Source organism: Leguminivora glycinivorella, chromosome 17 (genome assembly GCF_023078275.1).
Source record: "Leguminivora glycinivorella isolate SPB_JAAS2020 chromosome 17, LegGlyc_1.1, whole genome shotgun sequence".
In the NCBI taxonomy this organism is placed as follows: Eukaryota; Metazoa; Arthropoda; class Insecta; order Lepidoptera; family Tortricidae; genus Leguminivora; species Leguminivora glycinivorella.
The window spans coordinates 6,462,139-6,484,048 of record NC_062987.1 but is presented as its reverse complement, the minus strand read 5'-3'; the positions used below and the strand labels follow the sequence as shown (position 1 = coordinate 6,484,048).

The window sequence follows — 21,910 nt, the reverse complement described above, 5'->3', positions numbered from 1 at the left end:
ACTGACAAGTATACAGGTCTAGAAAAAATAAACAGGATAATATTAAAAATATATATTTATAAATGAGCAAAAAATAGGTGCCAATATAACAAGTGAAAACAACACAAGAGTTCAACAAAGGGCGGACTGTGGTCCTAATATGACTGATATAAAAGGTACATTTATTACTTATACTGTTTGTACTCTTATAAATAATAACCTTTAAAAACCATATATATACAAATCCATTTGCTTACTGAACCCTTGCTAATAAAATACATACTCATTCTAGTATGGAAGACAATGATAACAGTAAATGCACGATTTCTTACATCTAATTTATTACAAAAACTAAATAGGCAATAACCCCGAAACAAAATACTTCAAAAACGTGAGTAATTTAGACTTATTTACTGCTGAGTAGGCATAGATACGGCAGCTTTCGTGTGCGACACATCGCTCTGTCTCCAGTATGAAACGACTGTCTTCAGTTCGGTGTAGAAGTCGAGTCCCTGTTTGCCGCAGAAGTGGTTGGTTCCCAGGAAGCTGCCGCGAGTGCCGGAGAAAGAGAACATAGATAGTGGGACAGGGATGGGGACATTGACTCCGACTTGGCCAACATCAATTTCTGAGGAGAACTTGCGGGCGGTCGCTCCGTTGGTGGTGAAGACAGCCGTTCCGTTTCCGTAGGGGTTGTTGTTGATCATTTGGATGGCTTCGTCGAGGGTGTCGACGAATAGGCAGACTAGGACGGGGCCGAAGATTTCCTCCTTGTAGCACTCCATGGCTGGGGTGACGTCGGTGAGGATGGTGGGGCCGACGAAGTTGCCCTTCTCGAAACCGGGGACCTTGACGTTGCGCCCATCGAGCACGAGCTTGGCGCCGGCCTTCACTCCTGTTAGCAAAATAGTTAACATTAATAATCCTCCTTGTGCCTTAATTAATTCCCTTGTTAATTGTCGCTTTTTAATGCATGGCAATACAATTTAAGGTTGTCAAAGATCAATTATCTTATCAGTCTTATCGCACGAAAAGAGACGTCTAGTTATGTCAGCCTCCAGCCTTATTGCTCGTTAGCAATGCTGAGCTGAACGGAGCCGATTTCAACTGAAGGGAGTAGATCGCCACGGTTCATGTGAGCCTGGGGTACGCTTTGACAAGTATATCCAAGATTTGGCGTATCCACTAGTTTTACGAAAGCGATTGCCATCTGACCTTCCAACCCGAAGGGATTGGGATTAGTCCGGTTTCCTCACGATGTTTTCTTTCACCAAAAGCGACTGGCAAACATCAAATGACATTTGGTACATATGTACCTAAGTTCTGAAAAACTCATTGGTACGAGCCAGGGTTCGAGCCCGCGAACTTCGGATTGAAAGTAGCACGCTCTTACCGCTAGGCCACCAGCGCTTACAAACGTATAATAAAAAATGATAAAATATTAGAATGTATTAGCTTTGAGTCACTGCGCTCTTTTTAACCCCCGACGCAAAAACGACTGGGTGTTATAAGTTTGACGTGTCTGTCTGTTTGTCTGTCTGTGTGTGTGTCTGTCTGTGGTATCGTAGCTCCCGAACGGATGAACCGATTTGGATTTAGTTTTTTTGTCTGAAAGCTGAGTAAGTCGGGAGTGTTCTTAGTCATGTCTCATGAAAATCGGTCTACTATGTAGCGGTCGGGGGTTTTTCATAATTTTCATTTTGTGGTTAGGTTATTAAATAGTGTTTACTCAAATGAAGGGTTTCAAGACTTAGCCGTAAAGCGTTCAAAAAGACACAGTCGCGTTACTCTCTCCTCAGCGGTGGGGCCTCAATTTACGTGTACGAAATGCGGACGCGCATGTCGCTCCCGAATAGGTCTATATAGTCACGCGAGGCGTTGTCTCTCGCATTCAGAAACTGCTTAAATCATCTGTCAAGATGTAAGAGGCCTTATGATGATGATGACTCAAATGAAAACTTACCAGACTCGACCAGCCTGTGGATCCTGTCCTTAGCACGCGGCGAGATCACGGGCCCCACGTCGGTGCCGGGGACATGACCAGCGTTCACTTTCAGCGCCTTCGCGCGCGTCACGAGGTCGGGGATCCATTCCTTCGCCTCACCTGAAACAAGGCAGTGTTAAATCAATATCAAAGAGGATCGAGTATTATAGAGAGTTACTGTCAAAGTAAAATGTGTAATCACAGTGTGCCATCTCTCGACACAGGCTTAAAATTTTTAAACCTCAGTTTTGACAATTTGGCCCATATTGTTAGCTTGATATATGTTACAATGTCAAATATATTAGCGCCATCTAGTCGAGCGTTCCCCAAAGGTGTAACGCCATCTAGGCCACCGTACCTTTTTCTCTATGGCTTTGAGGTAGGTAACTTTATCCGTCTATACGGAGTTACATATGTCTTTGATCAATGTGCACTAGTCTCGGACTATTCAAGTTGCTGAGCTAGTTGAAGTATATTCCCAGTTATTTCTTTTTGCATCCATCATAGGTATATTACGCTTATTACGATGCTTTTATTGTGAATGAGAGTTTTGAATGAGTCACGGTTGTTTTCATTAGACGTATTTAAACCGTGATTGATATCGAGAGCACTACAAAAATCAAAAAGGTAATCACGGTATATATCCCGGTCGGTCAATATTAGTCTAATAATGTGAATGACTACGTAGGTATATTAATTTTGAAAAATGTTTTATATTAAAATGGTGCTGAAATCGCAGTATTTTTCCAATCTTGCATTCATTTCGCAATACTAAATATCAAATAATTATGTTTATTTTGTCTAAAATATGGTATAAAATGTCGGCCCATTGCAACTGGCCTCGCACCTTACTTAGACCTCTTCCCCGTTCCACTCCGCTACTATGTCTACCTACTGCAAATGATTTTATTTTTATTTTATTTTATTTTTATTTTTATTCATAATAATTAACACAGCATTACAGATAAACCAAAGCACTGTGAAAATACATATATTATCCCTATATATACATAACGGGAAAAAGTTAACATACAATAAATACTAATATGGCACAGAAGAAGGACGAACATCCATCATCTCGCTGAACCTCAGACATTCATCACGTACAACCATCCATCTACTAGCAAACACATCACATTCAGGCGCTGATGCGAGGAGTGAATTCAAGCTGTGTAATGCTCGAACAAAAGGAGAGTTCCTTCTCGACACTGTTCGGGAACTTGGCACTGACAGAAGACAGCGGTTTCGAGGCCGAAACTCAAATTTAGACGGTATCGGGACAAGCAGCCGTACTACTTGTGGTGTCAACTCGACACAGTCAGAGTCACCGCGTAGGATGGTACAAATTGCAGTGAGAAGTGCCGAACTGCGTCTTACCTCGAGTGAGTTATATCCCAGCATGGTGATGGACAGATGATATTGCTGTGTAAGGCCGTCTCACTGCAAACGGGAGCTATCGGCCGCCGTTACCATACATTCGAGTAGTTTTTCTAAAACCACACAGGTGACTCACCCACGAACACGGCAGTGCTGAGCGCCATGCAGCGCTGGCCGGCGGCGCCGAAGGCCGCGCCCGCGAGCTGGTTGAGCGTGTGCTCTTTGTTGGCGTCCGGCATTATCACGCCGTGGTTCTTGGCGCCCATGTTGCTCTGCACGCGTTTGCCTGTACAAGTGTACACAAACAATTATCCTCTTATATACTCTGTCAAACAAGTCTGTCAGTAAATAAGAACAAAGAAAACTATACGCATCCTTTTCTTTAGGGTGCTAGAGTGACATACTTGTTTGACAGAGTATATTTCCATAATAGAAACGTATAGCGCTATCGGCAAATAGCACTACCAACTAAAAGTTTGAGGATCCAATCGCTATTTTTGGGCAAAACCTAGAGTATATTTTCATAATAGAAACGTATAGCGCAATCGGCAAATAGCGTTACCAACTAAAAGTTTGAGGATCCAATCGCTATTTTTGGGCAAAACCTAGAGTATATTTTCATAATAGAAACGTATAGCGCAATCGGCAAATAGCGTTACCAACTAAAAGTTTGAGGATCCATTCGCTATTTTTAGACAAAACCTTTACTACGGGCCGTGAAGACTTAATTGTTTTCTTTGCTTGTACGTAAATACTATGTAGACGTGAAGAGTTGTATGTGATCTATTTGCTGAAGAAATAATTAATTTAACTTCAGATTGATCTGATCTTTGACTGAATTTGAATAAAAATTTGTATCTATCTATTATACCAGCCGCTGAAGCCCTTGATGCTGGCACCATCTCCATCCACGAATGAGACAGCCTTGATACTAGGGGCCCATTTCTCAAAACTGTAAGTTAAGTTACAAACGGAAGTCTCTTTCCAACTTGTCATATTAGACATTGACAACCAGTTGTAAATTGTAACTTGTAGCTTCGAGAAATGGGCCCCAGGGTGGCAGAAGTTTACAGTGTAGTGCGAGTCATAGACAAGCCGAATACAATAATATTACATACCAGCGGCTGAAGCCCTGGTGTAGATGTGCTTGCCGGCGCCATCTCCGCCCACGAATGAGACAGCCTTGATGTCGGGGTGGTCGCAGAAGAAGTTCACTGTGTCATGCGTGCCGTGAACAACCTGAGGAAGACAAACATATAAGTGACTGCATTTACACATGGCAGTAAATGTGATACAAATTTCACTTCGATTATCTTTTGCAATCGTACGGTATGTGGTATGGACATGTGGCTCCTACCTTCGAATTATTTAATTTACAGCCTAGCAAAAAAGAGTAGAAATGCAAAAAAAGAAGCAGAAGCGAAAAATAATAAGTGGCCAACACACATGTCATATATATACCATAGAGGCATAGATCAAGTAAGCGTATCTACTTAGCGTGTCAAATGAACTCAGTAAAATCCACCGAGTTGTCCGTCTTTAATCGCAAAAAAAAATTAAAATCACAGGCAAGAAACAACTTCAATACAAAATCGGACACGCTCGGCCGCCATACAAATAGATGAACTTGTTTCTTCTATCTAAATCAAATTCCGTAGTGGCAACTATAATATCAAATCTCAATTATATCTTTGATGTATTATTTGAAAGGGCCAACTGCCAGACTATAGGTAAGTAGCATTATTAACATACATTGACAACACCAGGCGGTGCACCAGCTTCGGTCAGCAGCTCCATCATAGCGAGCGTGGCCCCGGGGTCCTGCTCCGAAGGCTTGACGAGGCAGGTGTTGCCGGTCACCAGCGCGGCCGGGAACATCCACAGTGGAATCATTACGGGGAAGTTGAAGGCGGCGACACCTGACAACACATTACGATATTATTAATACAATGGGCATATAATTCACCCAAAATAATCAAATATGGTGACTTTGTATTTTCCGTTATGATAATTCTCAATTATTGTTTCTGAGTGATAGGCTAGTTTTCTACTAGTCAAATCGGTTTCTTTTTAAGAACTGTCAAAACGATATGCTAATATGGAATTACTATGAAATACTGAGGAGTGACTTCACGTTCACAGACATTCACATTCGTTTACTTTATTATTTGTGCCGTTTGTATATCCGAGGTCTTTATAGAGAGAGTACGTCGTAGACGTCGCATCGGACCGATAGATGGCGCCATCGTTCGTTGTAAGTCGCTCCGGCGTCACACCGCCGCGATGTTGGTAGTCCCGTTTTCCCCACCTGCAACATAAGGCTCCTCGCGCCCCGACCCGCCACCAGCCACCCACATTGTTTCGTCGAACGCCGAAGTGACCGGTTGTCGCGTATTCCGTTCGAACATTTTTACAGCATGTTGTCTCGAAATTAATCTTTTAGTTTCTATTTCCTTGTTACTTCTGGTCAAACCAGAGTTATTCGTGTTTTTATTTAAAAAGTGGCTTAATAACATTTCGGAATTATGAAATTTTCAATTTCATCCGTCAATTCTTTCTTCCCTTTTAATTTACGCTCGTTCGTCTTGAATAATGAGATATATTATGCCTCGCTAGCGATCATTATTCGTCTTTCGGGGTTCTCACGATAGAAATGAACGAGCGGTGCTTTATGATTCTACCCACTTTTTTGTAAGAAAGTTCCATGCTGCAAAAATCGTTACCGTTAATCAGTTTCTTTTTTAAACTATTCGCATTTCCGAGACTAAAGTAGGAAGTGTTATCCGCGTATTAAAAGTTTCGCGCGAGAATATAAGCGGTAACGTAGGTAAGTTGCTCCGCCGGGGACCACGTGCTCCGGGGACCACGTGCTTCGCGACCGCGGGCTGCGCGACCTGCGGGCTGCGGCGGCGGCGGTGGCGGTGGCAGGGGGCGCGGTGAAGGAATACCGCGCTCCAAGGAGGTTTGAATTTCTCCGACGAATGGGTGAGCAGCTTCATATTATTTTAGAAAGAACAGTTTCCGATTCGGTGCGGAGGATGGCGGACACGTGTCGGCGCCGAAACTTACTGGTAGCGCTGCGATAGCGCCACTGACCGCGGCAGTGTTGTCCGCCACATCGGCGCCGCCGAAGTTGCGTAGAAGTTGCTTCCTCGTTAACGACCTCTGCGGTGCCGCCGAACAACGTTGTGGCCGCCGCATAGGCGTCGCGTACGACGCTGTAAGTATGTCTGCTGCTGCCCCGACGCGAGCGCCGCGCTGTTAGTGATCACTGATCAGTCGTCAATACGCAGGCTACCAGCGCGGCCACCTACGCCGCGAGCCTGCTGAAGCTGTCCACCAATATCGCTGGCCGCCACGCTTATGCTGGCGCCTCGATGGTGATGCAGAGCGTTCGTCTGCCGTGACAACGCCGCGATCCTGCTGAAGCTGTCCACCAGTATCGCTGGCCGCCACGCTTATGCTGGCGCCTCCATGTGATGCAGATGACAACGCCGCGAGCCTGCTGAAGCTGTCCACCAATATCGCTGGCCGCCACGCTTATGCTGACGCCTCGATGGTGATGCAGACGTTCGTCTGCCGTGACAACGCCGCGATCCTGCTGAAGCTGTCCACCAGTATCGCTGGCCGCCACGCTTATGCTGGCGCCTCCATGGTGATGCAGAGCGTGCGTCTGCCTTGACAACGCCGCGAGCCTGCTGAAGCTGTCCACCAATATCGCTGGCCGCCACGCTTATGCTGGCGCCTCGATGGTGATGCAGAGCGTTCGTCTGCCGTGACAACGCCGCGATCCCGCTGAAGCTGTCCACCAGTATCGCTGGCCGCCACGCTTATGCTGGCGCCTCGATGGTGATGCAGCGAGCTCATCTGCCGTGACAACGCCGCGATCCTGCTGAAGCTGACCACCAGTATCGCTGGCCACCAGTATCGCTGGCCGCCACGCTTATGCTGGCGCCTCGATGGTGATGCAGCGCGCTCATCTGCCGTGACAACGCCGCGATCCTGCTGAAGCTGTCCACCAGTATCGCTGGCCGCCACGCTTATGCTGGCGCCTCGATGGTGATGTAGAGCGTTCATCTGCCGTGACAACGCCGCGATCCTGCTGAAGCTGTCCACCAGTATCGCTGGCCGCCACGCTTATGCTGGCGCCTCGATGGTGATGTAGAGCGTTCATCTGCCGTGACAACGCCGCGAGCCTGCCGAAGCTGTCCACCAGTATTGCTGGCCGCCACGCTTATGCTGGCGCCTCAGTGGTGATGCGGAGCGTAATACTGTTAACCGCTGCACAGGCGTCGCAATCCTTCTGCTGCGTCTGCCGTGACAACGCCGCAAGCTAGTTGAAGTTTTCCACCGGTGTCGTCGGCCGCCACGCTGATGCTGGCGCCTTGATGTCGCCTCGATCGCACGAGGTAAGATTGCAGACGCGGCGACCTTCATCGCGCCACCGAGCGCAATACTGCGGCTGCCGCGAAGGCGTCGCTAATTTTCCTGCCGCGTTTGCCGTGAAGACGCCGCGAACTCTGTCGATGCTGTTCACCGATGTAGCTGACTGCCACGCTGGCGCCGGTGCCTCCCGCGCTGACGGCGGCGACCTCGAGAGGGCCACCGACCACGATACTGCGTGACGCGACAGGGGCATCGAAGACGCCTTTCGAGCTGACGACGGCCGCCTCAATCTCACCGCCGAACATAACACCGTCTGCTGCAGTGACAAGCTGGTAAGATTGCTGATGTGCTCCCTTGGTGTCGCTGGCCGCCACGCCGACGTCGGCGGCTGCCGTCGCGCCTGATGTCACGCTCACCGCGAACACTGTCTTCCGCTACAATGGTGCCACGACCACGACTATCCAGGTTCCGTCTGCTACGGTATCGTTGCAGACTCTGTTGCTGACCAGGCTGATACTACCCTCCAATGTGACGCCGGGCGCCGCTATCAGCTGACATCCCGTACACTATGGTATCCACTCTTCTCTTTCCATTTCCCGTGAAGTACTTTGACAGTATTTACACTCTATTTTGATAAATTCTAAAGATGCTACGTCCTAACGTGGCTTGGCCACCCATAGTTGAACGAGGTAAGACGTCAATAACCGGACGAGGAGCTGCACTGCTGCGAGGGTGTCCTGACGATGTTCGCGAGCTATCTAATCGGAGAGGCGCCTCGCGAGACGACCCTGTGGTTCCTGTACATCGCTCATTGTGTAGGTCAGACATCGTAAAGGTTTGCGGAATTTAAAAAAAAAAAAATCTCTTTCAGAATGTCCAGATCTGAATTCGAGCCAGCGTCTTGCATCCTGAGCGTGCGTCTGTTTACCGGGCGGACACCAAAACCGATCGGTAATCTGGCCGCGGGGGTTCCAAGTACACGAAGATTTCCCGGAGGCTTGTGGCGCCCCCTGTCCATTCGAGAGATGAACTTGTTCGCCGAGCCTCTAATAAACAAATTGGGAAAAATAAACCCGCTTCGCCTTAGTGAACTTGAGATTCGAGCTCAAAGCGAAAGGGGCCAGGAACTCAGGAGGACTTCAGTAGTTATCATCTGGCTCGACTATACTGAATTAATAGTGCTTGATTCGATCGTAGAACCTGATTTCATCAATTTCACAACTTTCGTAGTCTACAGAGGAAGGTTGCACCGCTGCAGTTTCCAGCATTACCTCGTACAGCTGCCGATAGCTGTAGGCCAATCGCTCCTGTTTTGCTTGCATCTGCAGCCCGATAAGACCTTCAATAATCGTAACATTGTACGAAGTAAAGCTCTTCCGATGGAAAATAATCTTCAACAGGCGGTGGCGCTGGCGACTGAAGTGACATACAGCCGGATTAAGGTTCGCATAGCACTATATGCTATGCACAGTTCGGTTGTATGTTATGTTATGCTGTACGATGACAGGACTACATCTCTTCTGTTACGAGTAACTACGACAGTAACTGCTGACTCCAACAGACTGTCGTACGAGGTCAGTATGCACCCCCTGGGAGCCAAGTGACCTTCGGTGACCTCGCCTTCTTCTGCTTCGCCGTCATCGTACCTCTTCGTCTGCGAGAGCCCTGCATTACGCCGTACAACGGTACGTATTAAGCCTCCGCCACACATAAAGCGCATTCCGCTTCGCTAACGCTACGCTATCAGCGCGCTGAATGCGCGCGCATTCCGCTCGCGTCCCGCGCGCGTTGCGCTCGCAATCCGCGCTCGTTAGTTCCCGCTAGCGCCCACTGGGCGCAACGCCAGCGTTTGTGCGGTGCACCGCCATTATTGCGCTCCGCCTACGCTCTCAAAGCGCGCATGTGTGGCGGTGTTTTAATTCATCCCTTGACCTGCTACCACGACGTGTTCAGCAACCACCAGCGATGCGACACGGACGTCACCTCTCAGTCTACGCTGTCGACCTTCATTGCACGAAGTAGAAATCCGTCGCATCGGGTTTTGGATTAGGTAATGGATTACCCTAAGAGTCAATGACTGACTTGAAGAAATCGACTGATACCTCCGTCCAGTGTAGTAGCAATCGACAGCGCTCGTACTTTTCATCTTCTAGGCTAGTTTTACCGAGCGATCAGTATCCTCAAATGCCCTCACTAAAAAGAGTTCAGAGTTCAGGAGTCTCGCTTGCAACCGCGCTCGCTTGACGCGAAATAGTCTGATCGAAAATACCAGTATTGTAACAAATAGCCCTTGGGCGCGTGAGTGATGACCTTTTTCTGTGTTTGATATGGACGTAAGACGTTGGACTTTAAATAGTCATATCAAAGCTAATATTGATTTTGATAATTTTTACGAAGGGTTGACAAAAGCAGTATCAATTACGTTACCCTGCTACAGTACAGATAGTTACACTACTTTTACAGTTAATTTCCACACTTTGTGTCTGAAATTGGGTTTATAACCTGATAAAATAACGTCTCTGTTAATAATAATAGTGTATCTAAAGTTTTTGTATCTTGTTCAAGTCAACCTCGCCTACATCTGCGATGTATAATAATGTCATTTCTCTAACTATTCGCTGACTATCATCACGAAAATCTCTCTAGGCGTTTCTGGCACCGAGATATTCGCAGATCGAAGGCGATTTCGACTGATACATCTGTCAAATCGGTTCAACAACTGATTCACTGATTCTTCTATGCTATGCCAATAGGGCTACCAAAGGCTTGCGCGCCAGCTGACTCGCCACCAGGAGATAATAAACAGGTCTCTATAAAGACCTCGGATATACAAACGGCACAAATAATATAAAAATTTTACCTTCCAATAAAATTATTATTATTTTGCCTGGTATATCCGAGGTCTGAGTGATGCCTTCCTGGTAGGCTTAATATACCGTCGGCACTTCTCCTCAACAATGAGGGTGGCTGGTGGCGGGTCGGGGCGCGAGGAGCCTTATGTTGCAGGTGGGGAAAACGGGACTACCAACATCGCGGCGGTGTGACGCCGGAGCGACTTACAACGAACGATGGCGCCATCTATCGGTCCGATGCGACGTCTACGACGTACTCTCTCTATAAAGACCTCGGATATACCAGGCAAAATAATAATAATTTTATTGGAAGGTAAAATTTTTATATATCTTTTGATTAGACTTATTAAATACAAGTAAAAAATTATGTTTAAACATAACTACTGTCCATATTTTTCTTCTAATTATGTGGTGCTTTATTTCATGCACTTTATAAAATATTTTAAGTATAGGAAACTAGCCTATTCTGCCGCCCTGATGCGTCGCGTGCGAGACAGTTCCAATAGTCTCTAGTGTTGGAATCTCCTGTTTGTGCTTTCTGGAGGCACTGGGATAGTGTACATATGGCATCCAGAGGCCAAGTGTATAATTTATTATAGATCGAAGCTGGGAATCGAACCCGGGTCTCCAGCTCCCGCCTTCGCCACCAGTGGGCTTGATCGCTTTTTCTTTAGTGTATGGTATCTATTTCAGTTTATAATTTATAAATAGTAGTGTTACTACTTAAGAAAACAAATCAAAAAATATTTAATAAAATAATTTGGTTGGTTTGGAACACTATGGTTTTTCTCCGAAATAAAAGTATTTTATTGTATTGTAATTCATCTCACGGAATCGCAATTCCTTTCGATTAGTAGTCTATATCTGGAAGCTAATACGACTCCAAGTTTCATTAGCTACTGATTATTAATCAATCATAAGACCATAAGTGTGTACCCTATTGTATGAATCTCTAAAACTACCCTCCTATTAACATGTTTTTTTTATGGGATAGGAGGCAAACGAGCAGTCAGGTCGCCTGATGGTAAGCGATCACCGCCGCCCATGGACACCCGAAACACCAGAGGTGTTGGAGGTGCGTTGCCGGCCTTTAAGATGGGTGTATGATGGGCTTATATAGCCTGTCTGTTAGTGTTAATTTTAAGGAATTTATAAATAAATAAAGTATTGGTCCGAAAAAAAGCCTTACCAGCGACGACGCCAAGTGGAACCTTGTAGCTGTGCGTGTCCATGTCCTTAGCGATGTTCTGGATGCAGTCGCCGAGCTGCAGGCTAGTGATGCTGCAGCAGTGCTCTACCAACTCTGAAAACAAACATTCCACTTATTCAGGTGCTATCGTTTGCATAGTTATATGCGCCTAGCCTCTTGCGCTAGCCATACAAGGTCGCTCGGTACTTAATGTAAATCACGTGTTAGTTCTCACAACATATATTGTAGAATTTACGTGGCGGGCCATAGGCTATTTTAAATTTTAGGTTTTATTTAGTGTTAGTTTAGTGTTATTAGTTATTAACCCTAGCTTTACGGTTTTTAGTAATAAGGACTAACTCCGATAGACTTTTGTCTGCAATAAATGATTTTTATTATTTTTATTTGTGAGTGTGTTTAGTAAAACGTCCCACTTTGTCGGTTACCATTAAGGCGAGATGTATCTTTATATAAACAAACTGACAAAGCGGCTTTATAGCGATCGACAAAGTGGGACGTTTTCCCGTGCACGCTCACATTTTTTTTAATGCTCAGGATCATAGGTGTCTATACTCTATCTATACGATCGACAGATTTATCCAGTTCTGAGTTTTACTAGAATTAATCAGGATATTAGTAATAGTGTGATTGGGCGGGACACGTCTGTCGGATGCATCCGGAGAGATGGGCCAAAATAGCGACCGAAACCACAAATTACCAGAGGCCGGGGTAGACCAAAAATCAGATGGCGGAAAGACCTACACTGGCTACACTCATTTTATGGCGGTTGGCGAGAGTATGCACAGAGCCGTGACGAGTGCCGGAAAACAGGGGAGGCCTTTGCCCAGCAGTGGGATACATTATAGGCTATAGAAAAAGAAGTAGTAATAGCACAGAATATATAATTGTACAAGTACAGAAGGCTCACTCCTTTGATGTTCACAAAATGCCGCCATTCTAAATTCTTACCTACTCATACCTCGCAAAAAAGTTCAGCATACCGTGGTCGAAGTTGTAACCTACATTAACAAACGGACCGCACGCGTGCAGCAGACATTCGCCGCGCGAAGGTCGTCACCACTGAATGGGCCGCGAACTCGCGGCCGCCGACATGTACTTGTAGCATGGCGATAGAAGCGCGGAGTGCGCCGCCCCTGGTAATAGATGCTATCAGGGGATGAAAATGAGATGGAACTTACGAATGCCGCGAAGCACGTCTCCCTCAGCGTCAGCCGTGGTCTTGCCTTGTTCCTCCGTGATCTTCGCCGCCAATTTGCTCTGGTTCTCGCGGAGGAGACGAGCGAATCTGTTCACAGTCACATTAATTAAACGATAAATAATATGTAGTTTATATCCTGTAAGCAGGCCTACGTCACTCGCTCGCGGTCGCGCGTTAAGTACTACACGCTAGCCGTTCATTCGAATGAACAAGTGGCCGAGGTGCGCCACGCGCCCGCCTGTGTAGTCGCGTGGCACGTACCTAATATTTTTCTGAATTTCACGTAGTAACTTATTAGTATTAGTTAAATAAAGCGTAGGTATTTGTCGTTTAACGGGTAAGTGAAGGATCTGTTACGTTAGTAACTTATTAATACTTAATCTGTGCTGTAGGTGACAACTGTGACAAGGTTAAAGTAGGGCGAAGTTGTATCGGAAAGGATATTAGGGAACGTACCCAAACTACGTGACCATATTTGTGCCGTTTTTTGCCCCCCTTCCCCCCTGCGTGACCAAGCGTAGTATATGCCAAGACACCCCCCCCCCCACCCCCTGTAGTTTTCACGTAGTATTTATAAATGAAGTTTTAGATCAATTTTTGCAGAAAGTTGTTAATAGATATTATTCGTGTGCCTATATCAAATTTAATACATATTTGTTTAATGACGTGTGTTTATTATCTTTTTTTTCCGGCCTTTAAACAATGATTTTCATCCCATCACCTTCATCATCACCAGCTTATATAAACGTTCCTCTGCTAACCACGGCTCGGCCAATCTTCCACAGGTTACGTGACAAGAAGTTAGACCCCCCCCCTCCCCTCTGTGACCAAGCGTAGTATTTGACGACCGGCCCGTCCCGCCCCTAAACGTGTCACGTAGTTTGGGTACGTTACGAGTCTCATAAATTAGACCGGTCACATAGCCACTGTGAATATTTAACTTTCCCTATTTAACTGACACTGCGATTATTATTATACAGCCATGCATCAGTTTCCAGAAGTAGGTACTTCAGTAAGCACTAGGCAGCACTACATTTTGTATTTGGTTTTTTGTGAGAAATAAAAATTAGTAAAGCAGTAATTACAACTGCTTAGGCATAAAACTGATTCATATGAGAATTTCTCAAGCTCAAACATCACTCATATTTCCCAACGTTTGCCTTTTCCTCGCAAAGCAATTTCACAAAAAATATTCCAAACAATCTCCATAATAAATTCATTCAAAATAGCATTTGATAAGATCGACCTGATTTAGGAACACCGTAAGCTATTCAGACGTCCTAGTTTGTCTGAAATTCTCAGAAATATATTTTAGAATTTAACTTGGCAAATAATATAGGGTTGTGTATAATTTTGCACCTAACAGTTTAAAATTCAAGGTTGATTTTGAGAATAAAACATACTTGAACATAAGCTGTTGGCGAGTCATAATAGTGCTTTGGCTCCATGATTTGTAGGCGTTCTTCGCTGCTTCCAATGCAGAGTTTAATTCCTCCTTTGTTGTCTCTGGGACTCTGAAATTAACAATAAAAGTAGATAAATATATAGCTAAATAGAGATTTCTACCTACACCACACCTCGGACACTAGCGATCAAATATATTGAAAGAGGCGCAATCCTAGCACACAGTCTTAGCCCGTGTAGGTGAACGCGTACTATGCTTGTATGAGTGAAATATGACAGGTCGACTGTTCGTGTTTTTGACAGGCGGTCACTGTGAGGTAACTGAGAGGGGGTGGGCGGCACTTTCAGCGGGGAGCAGGAGTGGCCATACTGTACGATAGTACTCTTTATTATACTGTGCCTACACTGTAATTTGACATATGGGAACATTCGGGCGGCGCGCAAGACATGCGTCTCATGCACAGAAATGAATATACACTAGAAGAAGCAAATGTATCTACTTCGCGTGTCCGAACTCAGTGGCAGCCACTGAGATGGCCATTTCTAATGACAGTCCACATACGTCAGCTGTTGCAGTCGCACGTAAGAAAAAAAATACAAAATGCCTCATTGCATGATAACGCACCTTTAGAATTGTACCGACCTAATGTTCATACAACTTGTATGAACATTAGGTCAGTACAATTCTAAAGGTGCGAAATTAACTGCACCAGCCCAAATATTTCCAGCGCACAAAAACAAAAACATATTTCCCATCACACGTAAGTAATTTTTAAATAATATTGTGCGTGAATTCATTTTTAATCATTTTTTCCGTATTTTTATTTATGCGTCCAAGGATGTACCTAAGTAACTATAGAATTACGTTACAAACCGGCGTTTACATTGCATTGCTGCGTTTGCTTTAAGCGTTTGATCGACCATGTGTGTTAAAGAGATGATGAATATGAGACTAGCGATACTCTCGCGTATCGCTTCGACTTCGTAGTACAGCCCATTTCTCATTCGTCCGTCAAATTTAGCGACTAGTGTTGTTCGTTCTACAATAAATATCAATAATCGTTTGTAATCGATAATCGAACAGACGAATGATAAACAATATTGTCTATTACAAAACACAATTTAGTAGTTATTAATAAAAATATACTCGTGTTCTAATTTTAATAAAATAGTTACGTAGGTATTTGTTTTACAAGGAGCAAAGTTGTTTTTTAACCGCACGTGCCAATATTGATACTCGAGCAAGCGAAACATTCCAATATTAAACCGCGAAGTGGTGGTTCGAGAAGTGGAATCTTGAGCGTTGTGAGGGTTTCAAGGCACGAAGGTTGAACAAACTTTGCCACCGAGTAAAACACAATTATTTTTCACTACACCAACACGAATTGAATCGAATTACTCACTGTTACTCACTATGAAATATCAAATTACTTAAATAAAATCCATCAATTTATTCAATATGTATGATTCAAAATTATCATTTACATATTAGTAAATTCTACCAGCTAGCTTATGACATCAAGTTACATTTTTTTTTAAATACTTTGCACTCTTGTGGATAAAATGAAATTTTTGCTATCCGTTTACAAATAATCAAGAGTTTTTATCAGTTGGTGTGGTGAAAATATTACAACATAAGTATAACGTTTAAAAACACTCTTTCTTATAGTTTCCCACATGATCCGGTCGTAAAAGAAAAATGGATTGCAGCCACGGGAAGGAAAAACTGGTTTTTCATGACGTATTCGGCTAGCTTTTCTTTTGGCTTCAAAAATGTCTTCCCTGGTTTTCTTTTGAGACTTTGCTGTTTCCATAGCCTACAAAAAGTTAAATATGATTCTGCTTGCTTACAAAGTTAAAACTGATACTGTATAGGTACCTAACCTATACTGTAAACATATAGGAAAAGTATAAGATAAAACCGCTTTTCGACTAAATAAATGTATTTCTGAAATTTAATTCAAAAATTATTCAATCACTCCGTTGAAAATCATTCGTCTGTCAGAAAATCGATACCATTCATGTTAATCGATTTGCGATTTTTAGGTTATCTGAATTGATTATGTCTCTTACTATGCGTTTCAATGGTAACAATCTTTCTTGTTTCTATAAAATGTCAACAAATATATTTAAAATACTTACTTGATATTAATATTACGCGAAGGTATCCAAAAGCGTGGACAGAATGAAACTGCTTAATAGCGTGACGTGAGCGTGACCTCCCTCTTTGAATCTTTTTGTCATACTACTCGATTTTTGGGATAGTTTGCAGGGGAGCGGGGAGTGAGCGAGCGAGCCCACAGATATAAAATCTATGTGTAGGAGAGAGACGGCTGCATTGTTGCGGGGCGGAGGGGGCATTGGTGTCTTTGAATCGTTTAGGTTTTCCCATCACTAAATGCCGACCGTGACGTCTCAGTGACAGCTAAAAAGTCGGCACGCTTGGTTCCCATACAAATGGTGCTATTTACTTCATCTACTGAATATCTAAATCTGTGGTCTCATGAGTGTGGATGGTCCCTAAGTGCGTTTTCACATTATCCGATCCGATATTCTCGATCTTACGTATGAAATTCTTCATCTGACAATGGACTAATAGGGTGGCGCCATCTGTCATAACCTTTGAGTGTGCCTCCTCATTGTGAATTGGTCTTCTATACAAGATATTCATTGATTGTTATACATACGAGTCAAATGTAAGAAATATGTGCATCCTTAAGTTTACTACGAGTAGACCTGCTGCATAATTTATAGAGCCGTATCTTTCGTAGCATCAATATCTCATACTACATGTCTTATACACGGTGTTACATGTGGAAACCGAATAATTTTAACAACGTATTCCCCATTAACTCATCATATTAGAAAAATGTTATATAAAGTTTTCGCCTACTTTCAGAGTTATAAGCATTTAAAAAAATAACAATCACTTATTATTTCTCAGAACAAAACGCTATTTTGTTCTGAGAAATAATAAGTAATTAAAGAAATAACTAACTCATTGCAAAAAAGTATTTTTTTAGAGAAAATATGTAACTTTTTTTTTATTTGCTAGTTTTACGAGTAACATTTACTTTTTATGTGAAAATACATCAAAAAAAAAAGAAAAAAATACACAAAAAAATGTTTTTTGGCGAATTTTGCTTACGTCATATAACATTTTATCTTTATTTTCCCTCAGAAATGCGTAATTCAAATCTTTCGGTTCCCTCATGTACCTCACTACTTTTAAAAAAACTTGTATCTTCGTCTGTCAATGAAAAGAAAATTGTAGTAAGTATGTATGGAATGCATATAGACTTACTGCGTTTTAACTTTGAGGAACAGCGTGAGATACGAGATTTTTTTAAAGTAATGACGATATATATATATGTGCTTAGTTTGCGTACACTCATCTTAAAGGCGAATTTAATAAAATTATAAATGTACTTAATTTAGTTACGCTCTGGTAACTATTTGCCTTCATATGAGCTATTAGGCGTATTTGCCACCACGGCCACGGTATGAACTTTAATAATGTACACAGTTCTGACAAGCAAATTAACAAGTATCTAGAAACTACGGTATTAAACAACCAAAGTCTAAAATAAACATGTTGTTAAGTTTCCTACTAAATGATAAAACTGTTATGCAAATGTCAGATAACAATCCACATAGTTATAAGATATGAAACTGAGCGATATTGTTGAACAGATTTGCCAAAATGCTGATAAGGTTAATTAAATGACAGAGATTAATTTACTGTGCCCGCCCAACCCTTTGAAAACCCGTGATTAAATTATATCTTTAGTAAACTTTGTGATAATGATAACCTAGATACATAAGTGTGTAACAGTATGTGATAAATAGTCATCTCATTATACTCAATTTCACAAGCAAATACCAGGTTTTTTTTATTATTATTACAAATGAGCTTACTCTTGGCCACAGACTAACCAAAGGCAAAGACGTGGCCTAGGATGAAGTGAGTTCGCCCAGAAGATGCCTGTTCACTCTTGATTTGAAGGTTGCCAGGTTATATGAGCCCCCACACATAGCCCCACTCATATGGGGTGTGAGTGGGTGATATGGTTTTTAGGTTTTAGTCCTGGAACCTCCTGTTTCATGATCAATAAGCATATATTACCTTCCAATAACTTCATTTGTGGCCGGGTTAGTCAGCTCAATCCAGTTGGTGGTCTTGGAGTCCACATACTGTCCATCAATGAACAGCTTAGTTGTGGGAGCAGAGCTGCTATAGTTTCTCCGAAGCAGAACTTGAGACTGAAAGTATATGGAAAGTTTTTAATATATGTGTAATAAGGATTTTTGTTTGTGCAACACACTATACGTGGAGAGCAAAAACGTAGGGCTAGAAATGAATTTCACAAAGACAAAAATAATGACAAATAGTTTTGAAACCCCAATATTCATAGAAGATGAACAAATAGAATACGTAGATCACTATGTTTACCTAGGGAAACAAATAAATTTCAATGCGAAAGCAAACGAGCTAGAGATGGAAAGAAAGGTAAAAAACGCTTGGAACAAGTTCTGGAGTTTAAAGGAAACATTAAAAAGTAACCTACCTATCCGGCTCAAGAAGAGAGTTATGGACACATGCTTACTTCCAACTTTAATATATGCTTGCCAAACTTGGAAATTTTCTTCCAAAGCAAAAAGAATGCTAGTAACATGCCAAAGGGGTATGGAGCGAAGTATGTTAAAGATCAGTAAGATGCAAAAGATTAGGAGCTCAATAATAAGAGAAAGGACAAATGTCATAGACGCTCTAACCCAAGCCCGAAAACAAAAGTGGAGATGGGCTGGACATATTGCTAGGCTCACGGACGAAAGATGGACCTCTAGAGTAACAAACTGGAGAGGACCAGTAGGAAAAAGAAAAAGAAGACACCCACTGGGACGATGGAGAGATGACGTCATCAAAATAGCCGGGGTCAACTGGACCTGGGTGGCTCAAGACCGCAATAAATGGATGCAACTGGAAGTGGCCTTTACCTCATAAAGGGTTCTGGTGTGACATTATTTTAATAGTTAAGATATATATTTTTCCAATTTCTGTAATATTTCACTGTCTAACTAGAAATAAAAGGCTTTTTTATTTTTATTATTTATTATAATAAGGATTTTTGTTGGTATATTGAGTATCAACCTGGTGTCGGTCTGTAGAGCAGAGAGTGGTGTTAGGGTTGGGGTGTAGGCTACACCCCAGCAGAGGGTAACAGAATTTAAAGAAGAAGGAGACTATTAGGTGAAAATAACCTTATTGCACCTCAAGCATAAGGACTTTTCTGTGTGGAAAGACGCATATAATCAAATTGTTTTCAATATTAGTAGAACTTTTAGCAAAATTTAATGATAAATAGGGATGTAGAATATTATATTTATTTGGCTAATAATTATACATTAATCCTAAGTAAAAGTTCCATATATAAATAATGATAATAGTAACTATTAATGTAGCTAAGTTTTTTCTACCCAAACTTATTCATTAACATGCAAATGAAAATTGTATGCAAGGGTTTAGTTTTAATTAGCATGTAAATAGATAATTAGTACACTAATCAATACAGTGACTTTTACTACCGCAGTGACTTCTAACTTTGAATATATGGTATACAGGATATAAGAACTGATATACTTTTTATCCTTACATTATAATATGATATATCCTGTATCTTCACTTCATATTGAATACTTGGCAGGTGACTCAACATAATTTATCATCTTTGAGTTATCTTCATAGATAAGTCCTATAAAAATAAAGTGTCCTAAGATAAATTATTGTTTTTCATCCATAATAATTATTCATACAACATTTAGCTCTAGATTTCGTAGAGGAGCTAGGGTGGTAAAGGTAAGTCAAGTGCTACCTCATTTTTGCACCAAACAACAAGATGTTTGTTGATTTGTGCAAAATTAATATATAAAATCTAATTATTTTGGATTAAATATATTCATAAGGGGCCTACACATTACCAGGTTGCCAAATGTTATAAAGCCTGTTAGTTATTAGGCACTGTCACTTTTGCCTTTAATTTAACCCTTTAACGGGCAAGACTCAAAAAAATAGTGAGTTCAAACCTCATCGCCATCCTGTAGTCTAATAGCCATAAAGTAAAATACAAAAAGATAGTCATACAGGGTGGTCTTTTTTGAGACCAGTGCCCTATAAAGGGTTAACTGACAGGCCAATATTGTGTGTGTAATGGATATAGGTATGTATAAGTATTTACCATGTATTCCATTTTAAATATACCCATCAAAATGTGTAAAAGTATATTGCAAAGAAAATCAATTTCACACTAACAGAAATAAACATTGAACAATTCAAAATGGAACTTATGCTGTTTTTTAAACTGTAGATAAATTATTTATATCACAGCACCAAGCCACCTCTGTATAAAATTGAATATAGAATCAGACTATGATGAAACTCTTGAGACAAATACTGAAATGAGCAACAAACAACACTGGCGTCCACTATGAATTATGTAGCGAGTTTAAATACCAAATCGCGTGAATGATGTATTAAGAACTCTTTGTTTTTCCACAACCATGCTACTCTCAAGTGATGGAAGTGGGAAGAAAATATATAAAGAATATTCTTAAGAGTCATAAATCATTCTCAGTTTTATGTACTTATTACATAATTTGTCAGAGTAATGGTTTTTGGAATTTCAGAGAGTATAATACTTTGAAAACAGGTCTCCCGGGGATCTTTTCAATATGAAAAATCTTGATAGGTACCTAATGGCAATTTATCAAGTAAAAAATTGTATAAAATACCATTTAAGTGATAAAAACCATGCCAATAAGCTGAAATAAATAAGAGAAACCAAATAGTATTGCAGAAAGCACCAACCACATGGTTTCCTTTATCTTCATTTGATTTAAGAGAAGATACAAAGAATAAACATATGGGCGAAGATGTACCAAAACAACATGTTTTCTAGTTAATGAAATATACATAAAGACTTAAAGACGTGGTAGGAGTTATTTTTACAGCGTTTTCAAGGCAAAACAGTAAAGTTCAAAGTCAAGGTCCTTAATGAATGAGTACTTTTTAAACAGATATGCAGTAGATTAGACTCTAGAAAAAGCCTTTCGCTAAAACATGAAGAAAACACCTGCCTATATGATAAACAAAACTTACTTCTGATTTCAACAGCTTCAGCATAGCAGAGGCCATCATTATGTGAATTATATTTTTAAGATTATGACGACCACACTATCTATAACCGGAGCGGCTGTTGGGGGCCTACTGACTGATTAAAATACAAAATGTTCTGACCTTGAATTGATAAAGTTATTTATTCCAAATGTTGGCTTTCGTAGTCAGGCGAGGATACATTATTTTGAATTTGATTAAGAAAACGTTCCGTTCACTAGACTTTACATGTCAAGTACAAGTCAAGCACGACAAATACAATTATTATAATATTTTAAATTTATAGTTATAAAAATGATATCGAAGTAAGTTTGCTTTAATAAACGTTTAGTTAATCTATTTTTATATA

The 21,910-nt window shown here is 41.8% G+C and overlaps 1 protein-coding gene across 1 annotated transcript; it reads right to left on the bottom strand.

The window, feature by feature from the left end:
- Positions 1-37: 37 nt before the first annotated feature.
- LOC125235407 (probable methylmalonate-semialdehyde dehydrogenase [acylating], mitochondrial) lies at positions 38-21,703 on the bottom strand. Its single transcript, XM_048141955.1, has 10 exons — positions 21,547-21,703; positions 18,517-18,653; positions 14,390-14,500; positions 12,967-13,073; positions 11,768-11,881; positions 5,093-5,259; positions 4,459-4,579; positions 3,477-3,626; positions 1,943-2,083; positions 38-874 (listed from the first exon to the last, which is right to left on the bottom strand). The coding sequence occupies exons 1-10, from the start codon at positions 21,583-21,585 to the stop codon at positions 390-392; spliced, it is 1,572 nt and encodes a 523-aa protein (XP_047997912.1). The 5' UTR covers positions 21,586-21,703; the 3' UTR covers positions 38-389.
- Between the last annotated feature and the right edge of the window lie 207 nt (positions 21,704-21,910).

Excerpts from the sequence above, each read along its gene's own strand:
- LOC125235407 (XM_048141955.1), bottom strand. The coding sequence starts at position 21,585 with ATGATGGCCTCTGCTATGCTGAAGCTGTTGAAATCAGAA. Across the intron at positions 18,654-21,546 it reads TGAAGCTGTTGAAATCAGAA|TCTCAAGTTCTGCTTCGGAG; the intron begins GTAAGTTTTGTT and ends ATATACTTTCAG. Across the intron at positions 875-1,942 it reads CCACAGGCTGGTCGAGTCTG|GAGTGAAGGCCGGCGCCAAG; the intron begins GTAAGTTTTCAT and ends TTTTGCTAACAG.